The following is an 18,161-nucleotide window of genomic DNA, read 5'->3' as shown; positions in this document are numbered from 1 at the left end:
CCCCGGGCCGGCGGCCGCGACCAAGCCCGCACGGCCCGGTCCTGTCCGGCCCGGCCAGCAGCGGGGAGAGACGGCGCCGGCAGCCTCGCTGCGCTCCCCCGGGGCCGCCTCCGTAGCCCCCCGGCCCCCGCCATGGACAGCAGCATGGATTTCCAGGCGGCTGCGCCCTCCGCCCCGGATCCCTGCAGCGATGAGGCCCCGGAGCCGCCGGCCATGGAGACAGAGGAAGGGCTCACGGTGCAGCCGGGCGGCCCTGAGCTCCGTGCGGGCGGTGGGCAGCGGGACGGCCGCCCCCTCCTCACCCTGCTCCCTGGCTGTAGCCCCGGGCAGGACCTGCCCGTCCCTGAGGGGCAGCGGAGGAGCCTGGGACCCAGCTCGGGGCCAATTTCGGACCTCGATGGAGCTGGGGACGGACGAACGGAGCTTTGCCAGGACTCGGGAAGAGAGATGGAAGAGGAGGCGGTGACCGCGGGGCCGCAGGGCTCCGGCGGCTGGAAACCCGTGACCGAGAGCACCCCTCGGGACGAGGGACCCCCCCGAGCCCCCAGCAGAGGCGACCCGACAGGCATGGAGCTGGATGAGGCCGCCGGGGTCGGCGTCTGCCTGGGCAGGGCTGAGGATGCAGAGGACGAACCCTCAGAGATCCAGGGCCTGCTGGCCCAGCTGGAGACCCTCGACCCCAACCTCTGCGACCACTCGCCCCCCTCGGAGCGGGACCCGCTGCCCTCCCCCAGCGCCGGCACGGGCAGGCGAGCCCGGTTGAGCCACGGCGAGTGCCGGGGCAAGTGCCAGCCCTGCCCGCTACACGTGGCCATGGGCCGGGGCCTGCAGACACGGCCCTGCTGCTCCCAGCGCTCATCCTGCTCCCGGCCCTGCCACGGGCTGCTCTTTGCCGAGGCTGACCGTGAGGACTTGCTGAGCCTCCTGTGCTACGAGGGAGGATTGCCCGAGGCCAGTGCCCAGACGCACTTGGCCCGCTCTGATGTCCTGGCCGGGACCACCTTGGAGGTGCTGCAGGATGAAGAGAAAGCGGTCGCTGTGGAGAAGCCTGAAAGGCTGGAGAGGCCGGAGGGCGCAGGGGAAGGGCCTTCCAGCGGGTGGTATTATGGAGAGGGGCTCTGCAAAGCCGACTCTGCCTGCGAGGGCAATCGAGATAGTTCCCCGGAGGCAGAGCAGCCACCGCAAGGCAGCATGACCGTGAGTGCATCCTGCATGGGCTGTGGTGCTGCAGCAGAGAGCCAGGACGTGTCCCTTGGCTCTTCTCCCTCGTGGGGTTTTGGGTGGGGGCAGAGGGGAGACATCCTTCCCTTGGGTTGTACAGGGCCTTGTGCTGCTGGGGTGCCCAGACAAAGCTCTCTGTTCTGGCTTTGGCTGCTGCTGACCCGAACATGGGTGATACTTGCATGGCTGGCTGATCTATGCATGCCTGGGGAAGAGGCTGGTGGGTCTTCACAGCCCCCCAGCCTCAGGACACTGTGCCTCCCCAGCCCCATTATGCAGTGCCACTCATCCCCAGGAGACTGTGCCCCCTTGTCCTGGTGCTGAAGGCAGGCAGGGCAGGCAGGCTGAATCCCTGGCATCCCAACCATAGCCTGACCTGCTCTCTGGTTTCTTTGCAGAACAGGGAGCCCCCACCCTCCGTGACCTTCAAAGAAGGTGAGTAGTTTCTAAACTCGAGCAGCAAAAGCATCCAGGAGTCCTGACCCATGCCCTCCTGCTCTGACCCCCAGTGCAGGATGGCCAGGGGTCCCAGCTGTGGAGGGAGTGTCCAGCTCTGCACCCACACAGGGTGGGAACATGGCTGCAGATTCCAAGTGGCTTGTTCAGTCCCTGCTTGCTTTTCACTGAGCTAATGGGTGGGGGGGTGGGGAGAGGGAATACTGAGGCTTGGGAAGAGAAAGAGGGATGCCAGGGTGTGCCCAACAGAAGGGAGAAGCAGCTCTGGGGGCAGAGTTGATCCCCTGGGGATGCCAGGAGCCCATCTCCCAGCCATTGAGCTGCTTTGTCATGTGTAGGAAAGCAGCTAATGGGCGACAGGAGTTGGTCCCCCCTGTTTTCAGAGGTGGGGGGCCAGCCCCTGCTTAGCCCCTCCTGATGCCTCAGTTCCAGGCCCTTGTGACCCAGAGGATCTGCTGGATGGTGTGATATTTGGGGCCAAGTACCTGGGCTCCACACAGCTGGTGTCAGAGAGGAACCCCCCAACCAGCGTTCGCATGGCTCAGGCCCAGGAGGCGGTGGACAGGATCAAGGTGCAGGAGAGCAGGGGGGCATGATTGCTCCTGGTCTGGCCCCTCTTGGGTGGGGGGCTCAGGACCTGCCCAAGGGGACGTTCTGGCTGTGGGGCAGGGACCCAGAGGAGTCTTGGCGGCAGCACTGACATCTCCTGGGCATCTCATTTCACAGGCACCAGACGGAGAGTCCCAGCCCATGACAGAGGTGGATCTGTTTGTCTCTACACAAAGGATAAAGGTGCTCACGGCTGACACGCAGGTGAGTGGGAAACAGGACCACCTGCATGGCTTTGGGCATGATGAAACCACCCTGTGTGCCCTTGGGATCTCTACTTTGCAACCACACCAGTTGGGTTGTGCCTATGGGTGAGGAAGTGTGTCTGAGAGGAGATAAGTCACTCTCTGACCTTCCCACGCAGGCATGTCCCTCAGCTCTGTATGTGGCTCCATTAGACTTCTCATGCAAAATGCACCTGGCAGGAGCTGCTTAGTTCTCAAATGAAGCTCCAGGGAACATAGGCTTGACATTTCTGCATCTCTTTGCCTCAGGATTAGTTTCAGCTTTTGTAGTAAGACAGAGTAACTTGTCTTGTACCCCAGCAGCACCCAGAGACATAGATGGGTCCTTGATCAAAGGAGCTATTTGTACAGCTTTTAGCATAGACATGGTTCCTGCCCAGCATGTGCCAGGCACTTGGGCTGCATGGTGTTTGATGGTGTTTGAACCCATCTGGCTTGTGGTGGTTCCTGACTGCCTTGTGGGCTACCCACAGGATCCATCGGGCTGGGGAGGACTGAAAATCTCTGTTCGTGTTCCCCTTGGCAGGAGGCCATGATGGATCACTCCCTCCAGACCATCTCCTACATTGCTGACATTGGCTCTCTGGTGGTGCTCATGGCACGCCGCAAACTGCCGCGGCGGTCGGAGGTGGTGGAGGAAAAGCGGCTCTACAAGATGATCTGCCACGTCTTCCACTCAGCTGATGTGAGGCAACACTGTGCTTCCCTTAAGAGTGCAGGGTGTGAGGCCTGGGGTCCTGGGTCCCATCCCACTATAGTGACCTAGTGCGCTGCCCATGCTGGGGGGCCCTCCTGAGGAGCACATAGAGGGGAAAGGATCCCAGCTGGAGCCCCTCAGTGCCAGGGAGGTGCCCAGTGAGAAAAGCAGCAAGGATTGGCACTGTCAAGGGGCCCATTGGGGCAGGGAAGGAGCCAGGAGCATGGTGCCTGTGCTGGGCAGCTTTTGGCTCCCATTTGGCTGTGGGTCTGTTGGCCCTGAGCCATGGGCACAACCAGCCCCTCTCTTTCCCCAGGCTCAGATCATTGCTCGGGCTATCGGGCAGGCATTTGGTGTGGCTTACCAGCGCTTCCTGGAGGCCAACAGCATCGACCCCAGTGAGCTGAGCCCTTGCCAGTACAGCCATGCCCTGGAGGACCAGGAGCAGTACAACGCAGAGCTGAGCCACTTCTCCCGGCAGGAGAACTGCAAGGATGTAAGGGCTGACTTGGAGGGGTGAGGGCAGTGTGAGGTACCCACTGGCACCTCTGTGTTGTCCTCTCCATGGCTCCCTGAGCAGCTGAGGTGCTTCCTATGAAAGTGGGCCCCATCCCGGCTGGCTGCAAGCTCAAGACCTCTGTGCTGGGGCTGGGACACATGCCTCATGACTCTGGTGACTGTAACCTATCTGTGCCCCACCCCAGGTCTGCATCCGGAAGCAGAAGGGGGAGATCCTGGGCATTGCCATTGTGGAATCGGGCTGGGGTTCCATCCTGCCCACCGTGGTCATTGCCAACCTGATGCACGGGGGTCCTGCTGAGAGGTCAGGCGAGCTGAGCATCGGTGACCGCCTCATGTCTGTCAACGGGACGAGCCTGGTGGGGCTGCCCCTGCCCACCTGCCAGAGCATCATCCGGGTGAGCCAGGGCTGTGACAGGCTCCTGCCTCTGCCCTGGCAGGAGGGCCATTGCTAGCAGAGACAGGGATCTTCCCAAGTGAGGCTGGGAGTCTCTGTCACACCAGGGTGCCCCCCGATGCTCCTAACTGGGGGGTGGATGGGTGGTTGGAGGAGATTGTAGGGGAAGAGAGGGCAGGAATGTGGAAGGCCACACTGTCCTGTGGGCTGCAGCAGTCCCTGCTCCGAGTGCATGAGAGGAAGGGTTGTGACAAAGCTGGGGACTAAACTTGCTGCAATGGGATATGGGCAGGCACCTGCCCTGGGGGGAACCTCTTGCATCTTCTACCTCCCAGGCAGGAAGGAGCTGAAAACAAGGACAGTGTGGCCTCAGGGGTGGAGTGGGACATCTTGGACTGGATTTATAAGTTCTTCTCTCTGAATTTGAGCATGGCAGTATTCCTGTGTGTGCCTCAGTTTTCCCACTGAAAACAGGTTGCCTAATCCTCAGCCCTCCCATGAACGACATGGCTGTGTCACCCCTCTCAGCCATGGCAAATAGCTCTCCAAAGTCTGTCAAAGCCTCATCCCATCTTCCAGGAGCTGAAGCACCAGACAGAGGTGACGCTGAACATTGTGCACTGTCCCCCTGTCACCACAGCTGTCATCCGGCGCCCTGACTCCAAGTACCAGCTGGGCTTCTGTGTTGAGAACGGCGTGGTGAGTGCCCATGGGGACAGGAGCAGAGCTGGGCTGGGATCAGTCAAGGGCTTGAGCCACCCCTCTGGCAGACACACACATTTCGGCTGTGTCTGTACAGCTCTAGGGCTTCTTGGGCTTGCCAGGGTTGAGGTTTCACAGGGCTCTGCTGTGCCACAGCAAAAGGCCCTTTGCAGCCTTTCTGCAGCTCTGGCAATTGGATCCATCATCCTGATGATCCTTAGTTGCTTTCAGGGTGGTGATTTCCTCTTGGTTTTCTATGTGTGACCTTAGTGATGTGTTGCTGTCCCCAGCTACTCCTCATTCTAGGCTCTGCAGTGGCTGCACTGGAAAGGCAGAGAGGAGTATTTCCAGGAGTTGATGGGGTGGGTGGGCCATGGAGGGGATGGCATAGCTGCATCCTGCACCCACCAGTGCTCCCAAAAGTATTGGAGACACAGTTACCCCCCCCCCCCAGGTACACAGGAGCTGCTGCCCCTGGGAGAAGCTCCAGTTCTGCAGCCCAGGCTGGATGGAAGCACCAGAGGAGGACTGGGAGAGCTGAGTTCTCTCTCCATCATCCAAGAGAACAAAACCCTGCAGGCTGCCCTTGCCCCACAGCTCAGCACATGGCTCTGGTGGCAGCAATGCAAGGGACATCCCTGCCCTCCCTGCATGTCCATGGGCTGGAGGAGACAGTTCCAGAGCTCTTGCTGGGAGCCTGCATAGAGGGGAGGGCTTGAGAGGGTGATTTGCTTCTGGCCCTGAGCTGTGGGCATAGCTCTGATCTTACCAGCACTCCCTGCTCCCCCAGATCTGCAGCCTGATGCGTGGGGGCATCGCAGAGAGAGGTGGCATCCGCGTGGGACACCGCATCATCGAGATCAACGGGCAGAGTGTGGTGGCAACACCTCATGAGAAGATCATCCAGATCCTGACACAGGCAGTCAGTGAGGTGAGACAGGCCCGGGCTGGGTGACCCCAGGTACCCCACGCTGCGTGTGGAGCAGGCTGGGCTCAGCTCCCTCCAGCTCCCAGCTGATCTCTGCATCTCTGCCCTAGGTCCACATCAAGACCATGCCCGCCTCCACCTTCCGCTTGCTGACCGGGCAGGAGCAGCCCCTCTTCCTCTGAGCCACCAGCTATGCCCAGCTGTGGCTGCATGTGCCTGGGGCCAGGTAGGAGCAAGACCAGGACAGGCTTTGCCCTGGCAGTGCCTCCCAGTGCCCTCATTGGACTCCTCTGGCCCCCAGCAGGGCCTAATCCTGCACATCTTCTGTTGCACTCAGGGCACAGTGGGAAACTGGGGGCCTGATAGCCAGCTGGAGCAGTTGTCAGGGCTTATGGTGCCAGTGTGTGGGTACCGCCTCTCCCTCTATCCACCCCTCCCTGCCTCACAGTGCCTGTTCCACTGCTTCACAGGGTCCCTCACCTTGGCCTGCTGCTGGCAGGAAGAGAAGGGACCCATGTGAAAGGTCACCCCATCCAGTAACCACCGACAGTGCTTTTATACTCACCAATGGTGCCTTTCCTGGCTCCAGGGCACCAGCTCCAGGGCTTGCCCTCACACAGCCCCAGAGCAGCTTGGACCCTGCACACCAATGTGGGGTGCACAGTGGCACCCCTGAGGGAGACCCAGCAGCTCCCAGACTTGGTCTCAAGGGCAGCAGCACTTGCTGCTCCTCCCTGGCTTTGCCAAAGACCTGTTAGGGGTGCAAGTGAACTTTAGAGCTGTTGCACCATGCTGGGAAACTACCTCTGTGCTTTTCCCTGGTGCTGCCTTTACCCACTCTACACGCACAGCCTGGCCCCAGCCTCCCCAGGCACTGGGTCACAGCCCTTGGGGATGTCCCTCAACGTGGCAAAAGGGAACACAGCACTGGGGAGCTTGGGGTCATGAACCCTAAGGTTCTGTCCCTGGTGCTCTGTCTTCGTGAGTGAGTCTCTGCATCCCTATAGCTGAGGCAATGCTGACCTGACTTTGCCTGTGTGCTTGGTTGATGTAAAAATAAAAGCCTTGGGGAGCATGGGAGGCTATGTTTCAGGAGCCCTGATTGGGCTGCAGCAGGGGACTGCACCTTGAACCCACTGTAGTGCCAGCAGTGGCCTAACCCAAGCCTGATTCCTACACAGATGCCTCTTGGGGCATCTGGCCATGGAGGTGCTGAGGTCTCATCAAGGCCACCCTTGTGCACTGCCACCCAGCATATATGGGAACAGCCTGTCCTGGTAAAAACATCCCTTTTATTCCTGGTGAAAAATGGAGAGGAGGCACTTGGTGGTGGTGAGGGGTACACAGGATTAGGGCCAGCCCAGCCTGGTCATGGGGTGCTGCATAGCACTATCTGGACTGACATGGATCCAGTGGGGTGGGGCTGCTACAGCAGTGGTGCTGCTACACATCTGTAGCTGGGCCCCACTGGTAGCCATCATCCTGGTCTGAGTCATCCCTGGCCTGTAGGAACCTCTTCCTCACAGCATCATGCTCGTATTCCCTGTGGGATGAGAAGCCACAGGGTCAGCCAGGCTCTGCAGGCCCTTCCCAGGGCTGGCTGCTGTCACCTCAGCTGGCCCTGAAGTGCAGGGTACCTGATGCTGTCGAAGCTGTCGTAGTGCCAACCCTGCTGCTGCTCCATCACCTGCCAAAGGCCAGAGAGATGGGGGGTTTGGGGAAGGGGTAGGATTTGTGCCCTCATGGGGCACAACCAGAGCTAGACATGGCTGTGCCACAAGGGACAGTAATTAGCCCCTGTGCCACCCCAGCTCTGCCCCACCAGCCCCTCATAGAGGAACTCACCTGCCTACTCAGGCCGTGGTTTGGGAATGTCTGTGCTGGCTCAGAGGAGCGGGGCAGCCCGGGCTGGTCACAGGCATCCTCCACCTCACCATCTGTGTCATCGTAGTCACTGTTGGCGTGACTGTCACAGGTCAGGTACCCTGAGGCCGTCATGCTCGGCGGGTTGAGCAGATCCAGACTGTCCTCCAGTGCCACATCTGCCTGTGAGGTGGGGATGACAGAGACATGGGACCCCAGCTGTCAGGGGATGGGTGCTTGGCCCTGTCACCTTCCCATCTGCAGCCCCAGCAGCCTGAGCAGGGGCCCCATGCCTTGTACCTGCTCTGCTGCCGTCCAGACAGGCTGGCTCTGCTGTGTCCTGATGATGTCCTTGATCCTGTCATACCAAGCGTTGCCAATGCCACTGAGGCTGACAGTGGCAGTGAAGAGGTGGCTACAGTACTTCTTCATCTTGCTGGCCTGGGCGTAGAGGCGCCGGGAGCTCTTCCTGGAGTCGGGTGCCAGCCACTGGCGCATGGCCTTGATGCTCTGCCGGCTCTCAGGCTCACAGAACACCACCACGGGGTAGTACTGCACATAGTTGAGCCGCTCCACTGCCGAGGGCGTGATGTCCAGCAAGGCATGCTTGTCCTGGGACAGGGCACAGCCATCCATCAGCCACCAGCCCCGCTGGGGACAGGGACAGAGGCAGTGGGGCTCTCCCACCCCAGGCCCTGCCCCACCTGGCTCCAAGGTGAAGGGAGAGGTCGCTCACCTTTTCTGCAATCTGCCGTACGGAGTCCAACTTGATGACCTTGGACGATGCTCCATCTCGGGGCACGCTCGCTGCAGGGTATGGAGACATGGCAGAAGGGGCTGAGGGAGAGGTGTGGCATTTCTGGCAGCCCCAGGCTGGGTCTGGGGCTTGGGACTGTGTCTAGGTATGGCTGGTGTCATGGTGTGTGGGGAGAGGGTGCATGAGTCCAGGAGGGTGGTGGGGCGTCACAGGGAGGGGGCAATGAGGCAGGATCAGGACAGAGCCACAGGTAAAGGGCTCCACAGGTGCTGGACACTGAGGGTCTGGCTGCTTAACAGCTGTCCCCCAGCATGTGTGGCACTTACGGGCTATCTCAAACAGCTCAGGCAGCTCTGTGCTCAGCTTCTGCATGGCAATGTCTGCAACGGGGCCCAGGATCACCACCGGCCGCTTGAAGCTGGCTGTGAAGAGAAGATGGAGCAACTCGGGGAGGTTGGGCTGGGGGCAGAGTTTGTAGCACCCAGGCATCCAGCCCCATGCCTGAAGGTGCCCACGGGCCTGGGACTCACCCTGCACCTCCCAGGAGAGCAGAGCCCACCAGCACCCACAGCAGGGCAGCCGCAGGGCTGATGTGCCCTGGGTGGGTCTGGGTGATGGGGACACAGCCCTCATGCCCACCTTCCTTCAGGACCACCCTCTCGTAGGGTGGGTAGTGGCCCTGCTTTGTCAGGGCAGACAGGTCCTCACGGTTCTTCTGCAGAATCTTCTTAGCTCCCCGCAGGCCCCGCAGCTTCCAAAACTCAGCCCGTGCCCCAGAGGGGTTGGCACCAGACGTGGCTTTCAGCTCTGACTCCAGACTGGCAATCTGCTCAGCCCTGGGAAGGGAAAGGGCTCAGGACCTGGAGCCTCTGCAGTTAAACTCACTTTGTCTCTCCAGGCTCTGAGGAGTGAGGCAGGAGCAGCTGATGTCCCTGCTCAGTGGTGTAGCTAGAGGAGGCTGTGGTAGCCTCTTCCCTCCAGGACCTTGGGCAATGAGAAGCTGCCCCATCACCCCTGACAAGGGCATTCACCAGCTCATGCTTCCCAACACTGCTCCAGACCTTGCCCTGCCTCTTACTCGGCCCATCATCCATGTTTCCCATCTCACTGAGGAGCCATCTCCTGGCTCTGCTCATCTTGGGGCCATTCCTGGCTCCATTCCTACCTGCTCCGGCTGGGGATGATGCCCTTGTCCTGCTCCTGCAGGTCTCTGCCCATACGCACAGCCAGCCAGTTCCCCAGCCTGCCCCGGTACAGGGTGTCCAGCACATGGAACACATCCCCACGGATGAAGCTGAGCCCCGATGGTGTGTCCTTCTCAAAGTCAAAGTGTGTCCGGATGTAGAATGAGTCACCCACACTCGATGAGATCATCTTCCTGTAAACTGGAACCCAGGGTGAGAGGGACCATCAGCGTGGCCAAGGAGGAAGATGCTGGAGAGGAAGGTGCTGGAGGAATTTGGGAAGGAGCTGGGCTAGCCAGGAGCCTCTGCAGTAGCCCTTGTTGCTACATAGGGGACTGGGGACACCTTCCCATGCTGAAAACAGCAGGACCTTACCCCCCAGCACACACTGGCCTCTCCAGGCTGAGCCACAGTGCCAGAAAGCCCTGTGCTCCAAGATGCCAAGGCACAAATGACTGGGGTCTAGTCACTGCCCACCACCTCGAGCAGGAGAAGGGAGGTGCAGAGAAGGACCACCTTGTGGGCCAGAAAGGACCATGGCAGGTCCAGCAGCTCTGATGCTCAGAAGAGACAAAGGATGAAGAGAGGAGGAGTCTGGTTATCACTCACTGTCTTGTTTGCTCTGGGTCCACAGTGTGATGTCCTTGCCTGGTGGCAGGCTCATGAGATACTCCACAGCCTCCTCACGGGTCAGATTCTGGAAACTGGTGTCATTCACCTGCCATGAAAAAGCACTTAGACACAGCCCCACTGGTGGGACAGAGGCACAGGTACCAGCAGTGGTCCTAGGGACTGCAGTGCCGAGGGCAGGGTGGGAGAGGAAGCTGCTCCCTGTCACCCAACTGCCTGCCACAACCCCTTTTAGCCCTGGGGAGCACCTGCAGGCCAGTTGAGGTGGTGCCTGGCCCCCTTGGCTGTTAGCATGGTGCCAGAGATAAGACTGTCCCTTTGGGCAGTGTCCACAGAGCCCAGTCCACAGTGTTTTGGGCCATGGGCAGTAGCCCAAAACACTGACCAGCAGGAGAACTCCAAATCTTAGGGGGTCTGGGTCCCAGTCTGAGGGACTGGGTCAGTCTGGGTGCAACAGCACTGAGAGCTGCTCCCAGCCCTGTGTACCTGCAGGATCTGGTCCCCTTCCTGGATGCCCTGGCTGTCTGCTGGGCTTCCCTCCTGCACACTCGACACGAAGATGCCCACATCATTCCCACCAGCCAGACGCAGCCCCACACTCTTGCCCTTCACAAAGTGCACGACCTTGGAGTTGGCGCTGTACCTGCCACAGGGAGGAAGCTGTGGTCAGCCTGGCAGTGATGTGCCAGGGACAGCAGGAGGTGTCACCAGCCCAGTGACCCCAACCCAGCACCAGAGCAGTTCCGCATTTCCCTCAGCCCTTCCCCACCCCCCTGGCAGACGTACCCATCCCTGTGGACAGCTCGGGCAGCGGGGCTGCCATCCCTCCGCAGGTCTCTCCGCAGGTCTGCAGGGAAGGAGTGGCTGATCCCGGAGGCAGCGGTTGCTGCGCCGCTGCCAGGATGCTGAGGCATGGGGAGCCCTAGCGTAGTCCTGCCAGGTGTTTGGACAGCAGGGACACACGGGACACACGGGAGTCTGGAGCTCACTTAGTGCCCTTAGCTCCCCCAGTCCAATCTGAGCTCACTCACCAGGGCCTCGGGCATCAGCCCTGATCACATCAACTCCAGGTTCCACGTTCGATCGCCTTCTCTCCCTGGAACAAAGTTGGGAAGGATTTAGGCAGGTCACAGCAGAAGGTGCTGGGTGGGTACAGGCAGCAGGGACAGCAGAGCAAGCTAGGAACTAAATGGCAGTCCCACCTCCAAGGTGAACCAGGTCCAGAATGAAGGAGAAACAGCCCCTCCAGACAGGCAGAGAACACAGGGAGGGTTGAAGGGGGAAAGAAGGGCTCTGGGGACAGAGGGGGCTTACGGTGTTGAACACATCTCAGCAGAAGCTGGAGGTTGTGGGGATGGTGGATGGGACAGCTCGGAGTCAATGTCAGAGATATCTGCAGCAACAGGAAGGAAGACAAATTATTGACTACCCAGTCCCCATGTTGTGTGTTTGGCCCCTGGCCCTGTCACCGCATCCCCTCACCATCCATCCTGGAGCTGTCACTCTCTATGTCTTCTGCATCAGCGATGTTGATCAGGAACTGCCGGTGGTCCCGGAGGATGAGCAGGGTCAGGGTTCCCTCTGTCTGCTCAATGAGCTGCTGGGTGTCAGCCAGGGACATGTCCTCACTGGCCATCCCATTAATCTGGGGGGGGGCAGAACAGGAGGCCTCAGAGCTCTCACTCCTGGGAAAGCCACCCCTAGGAAGGCCCCATTCATGGGATGCTCCAACTGCTCTTCCCCATCCCTTCCCATCCCCTCCAGCCCAGCCCCAGCTCCCATCCTGGGCTGTGTCTTGGTTCCTGCTGCCTCCCCGTGGGGCCTCTCTCTGCACAGAGGAAGCAACTAAGTGAGGACAGTTCACTGCCACCTTTGGCTGCGGGGAGGTCAGAGCTGCAGAGTCCCACTCAGACACTGCCTGGAGCTCAGTTTCACTTTGACCTTGGCCCAGCACTGTCCTTCCATGCACTGGGCTGGTGCTGAGGAGTCAGGCCCCAAGCAAGCCATGGGGCTGTGGTCTCCCCGAGGTGCAGCAGCTTTTCCCACCAAATTGCTTGGGATGAAATCCCTTCCATTTGCCCTTAGATCCGCTTTGGCCCCAGTTTCTGGCAGCTATGGGTCTGCCTGGCCAGTGTGTACAAACGAAGCATATTCCTCCCTCTATTTTCTCATCCTCAAATACTTTAATAATTTTTTCATTTCACATGCCTTGAACACCTGAGCTCCTTGGGCCAACTGCTGCCCCAGCAGGTACACACACACACAGCAAGGAACTGTGAGCTGTGGGGACAGTGGGGCAGATGTAATCCCACTGTGGCAGTTGGACAAGCTAGATCCCCAGATGAACACCACAATGCTCCTCAGCATTGCAGGGAACTGGTCCCTGAGAGCAGAGCCCATGTGGTGTCCCTGGTGACAGCTGGGGAGCCAGGGCAAGGTGTGGGCAATGCCTTTGCAGCCAGCCAAGGGAAAAGCACTCTTGGCTTGTCCCTTTTGGTGACACTAGCCAGGGATGAGCCACCCCAGGTGGGGGACTTGAGATCCTCAGTAAGTGCTCTGCACCCCCATACCTTCAGGATGAGATCTCCCTCCTGCAAGGAGCCTCCCTTGGCCGCCAGCCCACTCTCCACGATGTGTTTGATGAAGAGCTGACTTCCCAGCTTCAGGCCATACTCTGCACCAGAGAGAGCCCAGGGCAGTGGTGGAACCAGGCAGATGCAGGAACACCTCAAGGTCCTTGCCACCATCTCCACAAACCCACCCCAGCTCCCCTTAGGGCACTAGTAAAGCACCAGAGCTAAGCCCTGCAACCTCAGACTGATGCCTGCCAGGTTTGGTGCTGCCAGCACCCTCACTGCATGCCAGACCCTAGCACCAGGCCTGCCACCACCACCTCCCCTGAGGGACACACAGCCACAGGTTAGGTGACAAGACAGAGCAGAAGGGACTCACCTTCATTCTGCTTCTGCTTCACCAAGACCGACGTGATGGGCTTCATTGGCACATCCTGGCGTGGCAACCGCTTGAAGCCTGACACCAAGGCCAGCCCATTGGGGTCCCACTCCTGACCAAAGCCATTGGTGGAGTGGTGTCGGCTGTAGCCCCTCTGATCCAAGCCACTGCCAGGGCTCTGCCTCCAGTGGCTGCTGTCCTGGCTTCGCCTCCAGCTCCGGGACACCAGCTTGTGTTGGCGACGGTCATCTCGGTGGTGACCAGAGCTCCTCTCACTGGATGAGTCTCCATCGTAGCCCTGGTTGTGGTCCAGGTCATCCCGTGAGCGGTGCAGGGCTGGATTCACACCATGTGGCCCATCATCTTCATCTGAGTCATAGCGCCGGGGCACGGTGGGGGTCCCAGGGCTGCTCTTGCTCGTGGGGAGGTAGACTTTCTTTGGTCTTTTCAGTGTCTGCAAATGGAAAGTGAGAAGGAGAGGATGATGGGCACAACTGCATCTGCCAGGAATACAGCAATTTCCAAGCCCCAAGTGGGAACAACCTCGGGGTATGTGGAACAGGGGCCCTGAGATAGGGACAGGCATGACAACTCCAACCCCTGTCCTGCCACTGGGCACACTCACAATGTTGGCAGTCTTGCCGCAGGTTTTAAGTGTCTGGATGGCAAAGGAGGATGAGACGTTCTCCATGGAAATGCCATTCACCATCACGATGAGATCCTTCTTCCTGGGAGGGAAAAGGCAGCTGTAGCTCTGCCCTAGCCACAGCCCCAGCCAGGGGAGCTGGTGGGGTGGCAAGGGCACCCATTGCCCCAGGGGACCCTACTGGGGCAGGGTGGCAGCACTGCTAGCCCTGTCCCAGCAGGAGAGATTTGCTGCCCTTCCCATTCCTGGTAACATTGAGACCCCCTCACATCCCTGCACACTCACTGGAGCCGTCCCACTGCAGGTCCTCCAGCCACCACATCCGAAATGACCACTGCTGTGTCCCCAGTCACCCTGTTGGGACGGTCCCGGCCTCCAGAGACAGCAAAGCCAAAGCCCCGTTGAGGGTCCTATCAGGGACGGGCAGAGAGGGGTCAGGCAGAGCCATCCCAACAGACCCTGTCCCCTCCTGCAGCCACCCCAGGCCATGCTCACCTTGCTCAGTGTCACCGTGTGCTGCTCCCAGATCACCATCTCCTCCATGGTGCCCATCCGCCAACACAAGCGAGGGACGGTGACCGCGGCAGCCGGGTGGTGTGGCTGCCCCTGCCCGGTGTCTGGGGGTACAGATTGGCTCCTGCTCCTCTTTGCAGCCACTGGCTCCTTCCTCAGTCCCGCTTCAGGCTGCAAAGAAGAGCAAAAGCAAAGCTGAGCTGGTGGCACCAGGGACAAGGAAGGTGCAGGGGACAGAGGCCCCATGGCACCCAGGCACCCACCAGGGGCACTGGGACTCACAGCTCTGTCACACCCCAGGTAATACCTGGGATGGACCCAGGGATTCTCCCCCCCAGCTCCTGGCTCTGCAAATGTCCGTGTGAAGCCAGAGAGATGCAGGATCTCTGCCTGGGATGGGGGACCATGACTTTCCCATGGACTGGGATGGGAAAGAGACAGTTTGATCAGGGCCTCAAAGGGTCCAGGTCCTCCTGTGCCATTGCAAGGAAACCCTGGTGAGACCATCAAGTGATTCTCCAGGGCAATGGGGACAGTGGGCCAACAGCCCAGCCACAAAGCCACCACCAGGTCCTCACCCCTCCAACTGGTGCAGAGACCAGGGAGGACAGCACAGACTCAGTCCTGCTGCCTGAGCACCCTGTCCCATGGCACCTGCATGGCCTGGGTGTTCCCTGAGGGCTCTGGAACAGTGGTGCTGGGGCTGTGCTGGCTCCCCAGTGCAGCTTGGCCAGCCTTGATGGCCATGTTGGTGCCATGGTGTCACGGTTTAACACTGGCCCGGCAATTAAACCAAATAACAGCTCTCTTATTAATCTCTCTCTCCTCCTTGATAAAGAAAGGACACATGGAAAGCTCAAAGTCTTCAGAGTCCCTGTGGGAACTGGCCATGGAGCACCTTCAGCAGGACAGGGACATCAGAGACACTTGATGCCCCGTGGGCAATGCCAAGCAGTGACCTCAAGGGGAAGGTGCCAGCAGTGGGCAGCCAGCCCTAGGGCAAGCTTGGCAGCTCAGCTCCAGCTGAGCCTCCATGGAGGCTTTTTCCCCAGGTCAGAGCCACAGGGAAGCAGACAGATGGATCCTCAAAAATGAGACAGAGCCCACGGCAGCCCCAGGGAGGTATGGGGTAAATCATTCACCCAGCGCTCAGCAACAGCCCCAGCAGCCAGGCTGTGACCCAGTGAGCCTGGAGGGCAGAGTCCAGGTTCCCACTCTGTCATCAGCTGCCGAAACCAGCCCGAGCTCCCACCCACCAGTGATCAACACACGTGTGACCAGGGGATGGCTGGGGCAGAGCAGGAGCCTGGGATGGTGGCACATGTGGTCCTGTTGTGGTGCTTGTAAGACCAGTAACATACAGCAGACCCCAGCTAGGGGGGTCCTGCTGGGTGGCTTCCATCAGGAGGGTGGTTTCCTGCTGCGTCAGGGAGCTGAGCTGGTGGGTCCCATCTCAGCCACTTCACCAGTGTCAGTTAGTGAGCGCTCACAAGTTCCCTGCATACCCGTGAGTGACACGGCATGAGCCACAAGACCCCAGAGCATCCCCCTCCCCGGGGTGATGGCCCAACAGCTGTGGGAGAGCCACCCCTCCTGCCAGCCACCACAGCTTCTGGCTGTCCCCAAGCAGCTCCCACTGCTGTCCCATCACCAGGGTGCTACCGAACAGCCACGCACCTGTGTCCTGCTGCCACCCGTGGCTCCCCGTGGGCAGCGACAGGCTGAGGCTGGGGACACAGCGTGGGGAAGGTGGCAACAGCTCCCACCTCCCCAACCGGGGACCTGGCGCAGTGCCGGCCCCGAGCCAAAGGCCGAGGTTGGCAGCCGGAGGAGCCGGCTCAGCCGGTTTCCGACAGAAACCACCCGCACCCGAAATGGCCCCGCCGGGAGAGGCCGTATCTGGGCACAGCTGCCCGCGGCCCAGCCCCTCGCACCCAGCTCCGGGCACCGCCAGCAATGGGAGCCCCCCGCACCCCGCCCTGCCCCCCGCACCTCACTCTGTCCCGCACATGCACCCTGACCCGCATCTCCCGTGGGGTTTTAATGCCAAACGGAGCCTGGGCTGCACCGGGACAGCTCGTTCCCCTGCAGGGTCCCTGACTGGGGTCTGTGCCCGGCCCCAGGTGACACTGCCTGCAGTGCCCACCCTGGGGACAGCAGTGGGTGAGGAGTGGTGTGGCAGCAACACAGTCTGCCCACCCAAGCCTTGCCCACAGCTATCCCCAGCACCCAAATCCTGTTTCCCGACCCTCCTGCTGATGGGGGCCCACAATCTAGAACCCCGAAGCCGTCCTGGGGTCAGCTGGGTCCCCCGGTCTCACTCAGTGCAGCCAAACCACCCAAACCTTGACAGGTCCTTCCCGTGTGGGGTCCCAGATCCCTCCGAAGCTCCTCTAACCCAACCTCACCCACATATCTAAAGACTGATCCGGACCCCCCACTTTGGGAAAAGGGTCTCTGGAAGGTCTGACCCAGTCGGGGTGTAAATCAAGAGGATGTAGGCCCGTCCTCCTGCTCGCGGGGTGCAGAGCTGTCTCAGAGGGATCCCCGGATTCCCCCCGGGATATGTCTCTTCCATCGGGGTAGGATTCCCGGAGGGTCACTCGTTCCTTGAGCCATTCAGAAGGGGAAAAGCATGGCGTGCTGCCCAGGTGAGAGCACGGCTGGCTCCCCGTCCCCAGCCGGGGAACGGTGCCGATAGATCCTGAGAAAATTGGTTTCAGCACTCACCGAGCCTCGGATCCGATCAGGAAGGAGCAGAGCTCCCGGGCTGGTGGCAGCAGTGTCACTACAGGGTGCCTTGCGTAACCCTTTGTGGCCCAGGTGCAGCCTGCAGGAGAGAAGGAGCAGGAAGGGGGTCCTGGGGCAGCTTCCTGCGCACCGCAGGAGCCACGGGAACGATCCCTACCGTCCTCCACTCTGATAGTGGCTCAGCCACATCAACTCACCCCCCAACCAGCCCTGGGCTGGGAGAGGCTCACAGGATGCTGGGGGTGGTGGTGCAACGGGGACCTGGGGGGACCTCTCCAAGGAGGTGGTAGGGAACCCGCGTTGTTCCGCACCCCTAACCCTCCCAGCAGCCCTGGTAGGGGGCCCCCAGGGGACCAAATCCCTTCACCCAGTCTCCCAAGAGGTGACAGTGACCAGTCTGGTCCTGGGGAGGGTGTCGGAAAAAAGGTGAGTCTGCTGCCCTCCCCTTCCCTCTGTCCCCCACCTAGGGACCAGCCCCACGTCATTCTTCCTTCCACGACGTCGCTTTCTTGCAGTGACAGCAAGCAGCTCCACTTCTCGGTTCTCCATCCAGGCCGCTGTCTCCAGCCGGGGTCGGTACCGTGGAAGGGGATGGTGCTGTGGCTGGGGGTCACGGGGGGACCAGTTCCTCCTGAACCCCCCGCCCATCAGCCGCCACCCCAGAGCCGGAGACATGGAGCCGACGCTTCCCTCCCCCGCTCCTCAGACCGGCAGCCCCCTCCTCCTGCCCGAAGGTCCCCGCCAGACCCGGGGGGAGGACGGAGCCGCTCCCGTCCAAGCGACCGCCGCTCCCCAGTCCCGGCCGCAGTCTCGCAGGGCCAGCGCCGGGACACGGCGGGCAGCGAGGGGACGGGGACGCCGTCGAGCAGCGTCATTAGAGCCGCCGGCACCTTCCCCGGCTCCGCCGAGGGCTGCGCGCTAAGGCCGAGCCTGTTTCCCGGCTGGGGCTGCCCCTGCCCGTGTCACGTTTGTCCCCTAGGGACCGGGCCACGCTGGCGCGAAGGGACCAGGCCGGGAGAACCGGCAGGGCCGGCCTGGGCTGCCCCGTGCCCCGCGGCTGACCCGCACCCCCAAGCCCGCCGGGCCGCGCG

At 60.9% G+C, this 18,161-nt stretch overlaps 2 protein-coding genes across 3 annotated transcripts; one reads left to right on the top strand and one right to left on the bottom strand.

Annotated features, from left to right (window-relative positions):
* Nucleotides 1-63: 63 nt before the first annotated feature.
* Nucleotides 64-6,835, top strand: APBA3 (amyloid beta precursor protein binding family A member 3). The gene is made up of 10 exons (XM_030466372.1): nt 64-1,197; nt 1,620-1,656; nt 2,104-2,249; nt 2,404-2,490; nt 3,058-3,216; nt 3,545-3,724; nt 3,933-4,145; nt 4,724-4,843; nt 5,637-5,777; nt 5,885-6,835. The coding sequence occupies exons 1-10, from the start codon at nt 133-135 to the stop codon at nt 5,954-5,956; spliced, it is 2,220 nt and encodes a 739-aa protein (XP_030322232.1). The 5' UTR covers nt 64-132; the 3' UTR covers nt 5,957-6,835.
* Nucleotides 6,836-7,054: 219 nt separating this feature from the next.
* TJP3 (tight junction protein 3) lies at nt 7,055-17,820 on the bottom strand. 2 transcript variants are annotated; one of them, XM_030466370.1, is made up of 21 exons: nt 17,534-17,820; nt 17,050-17,149; nt 14,302-14,490; nt 14,092-14,216; nt 13,786-13,888; nt 13,161-13,614; nt 12,779-12,882; nt 11,691-11,853; nt 11,523-11,601; nt 11,240-11,304; nt 10,995-11,055; nt 10,695-10,851; nt 10,188-10,296; nt 9,560-9,779; nt 9,034-9,230; nt 8,721-8,816; nt 8,374-8,444; nt 7,938-8,249; nt 7,620-7,856; nt 7,412-7,461; nt 7,055-7,317 (listed from the first exon to the last, which is right to left on the bottom strand). In XM_030466370.1, the coding sequence occupies exons 1-21, from the start codon at nt 17,743-17,745 to the stop codon at nt 7,218-7,220; spliced, it is 3,204 nt and encodes a 1,067-aa protein (XP_030322230.1). In that variant the 5' UTR covers nt 17,746-17,820; the 3' UTR covers nt 7,055-7,217. The 2 variants fall into 2 exon arrangements, with proteins under 2 accessions (XP_030322230.1, XP_030322231.1); XM_030466371.1 differs by having other exon boundaries at nt 7,620-7,820.
* Nucleotides 17,821-18,161: the final 341 nt, after the last annotated feature.

The sequence above is a fragment of the Calypte anna genome, chromosome 28 (assembly GCF_003957555.1).
Source record: "Calypte anna isolate BGI_N300 chromosome 28, bCalAnn1_v1.p, whole genome shotgun sequence".
NCBI classification, from domain to species: Eukaryota; Metazoa; Chordata; class Aves; order Apodiformes; family Trochilidae; genus Calypte; species Calypte anna.
This window is presented reverse-complemented; position numbering and strand designations above follow the sequence as displayed.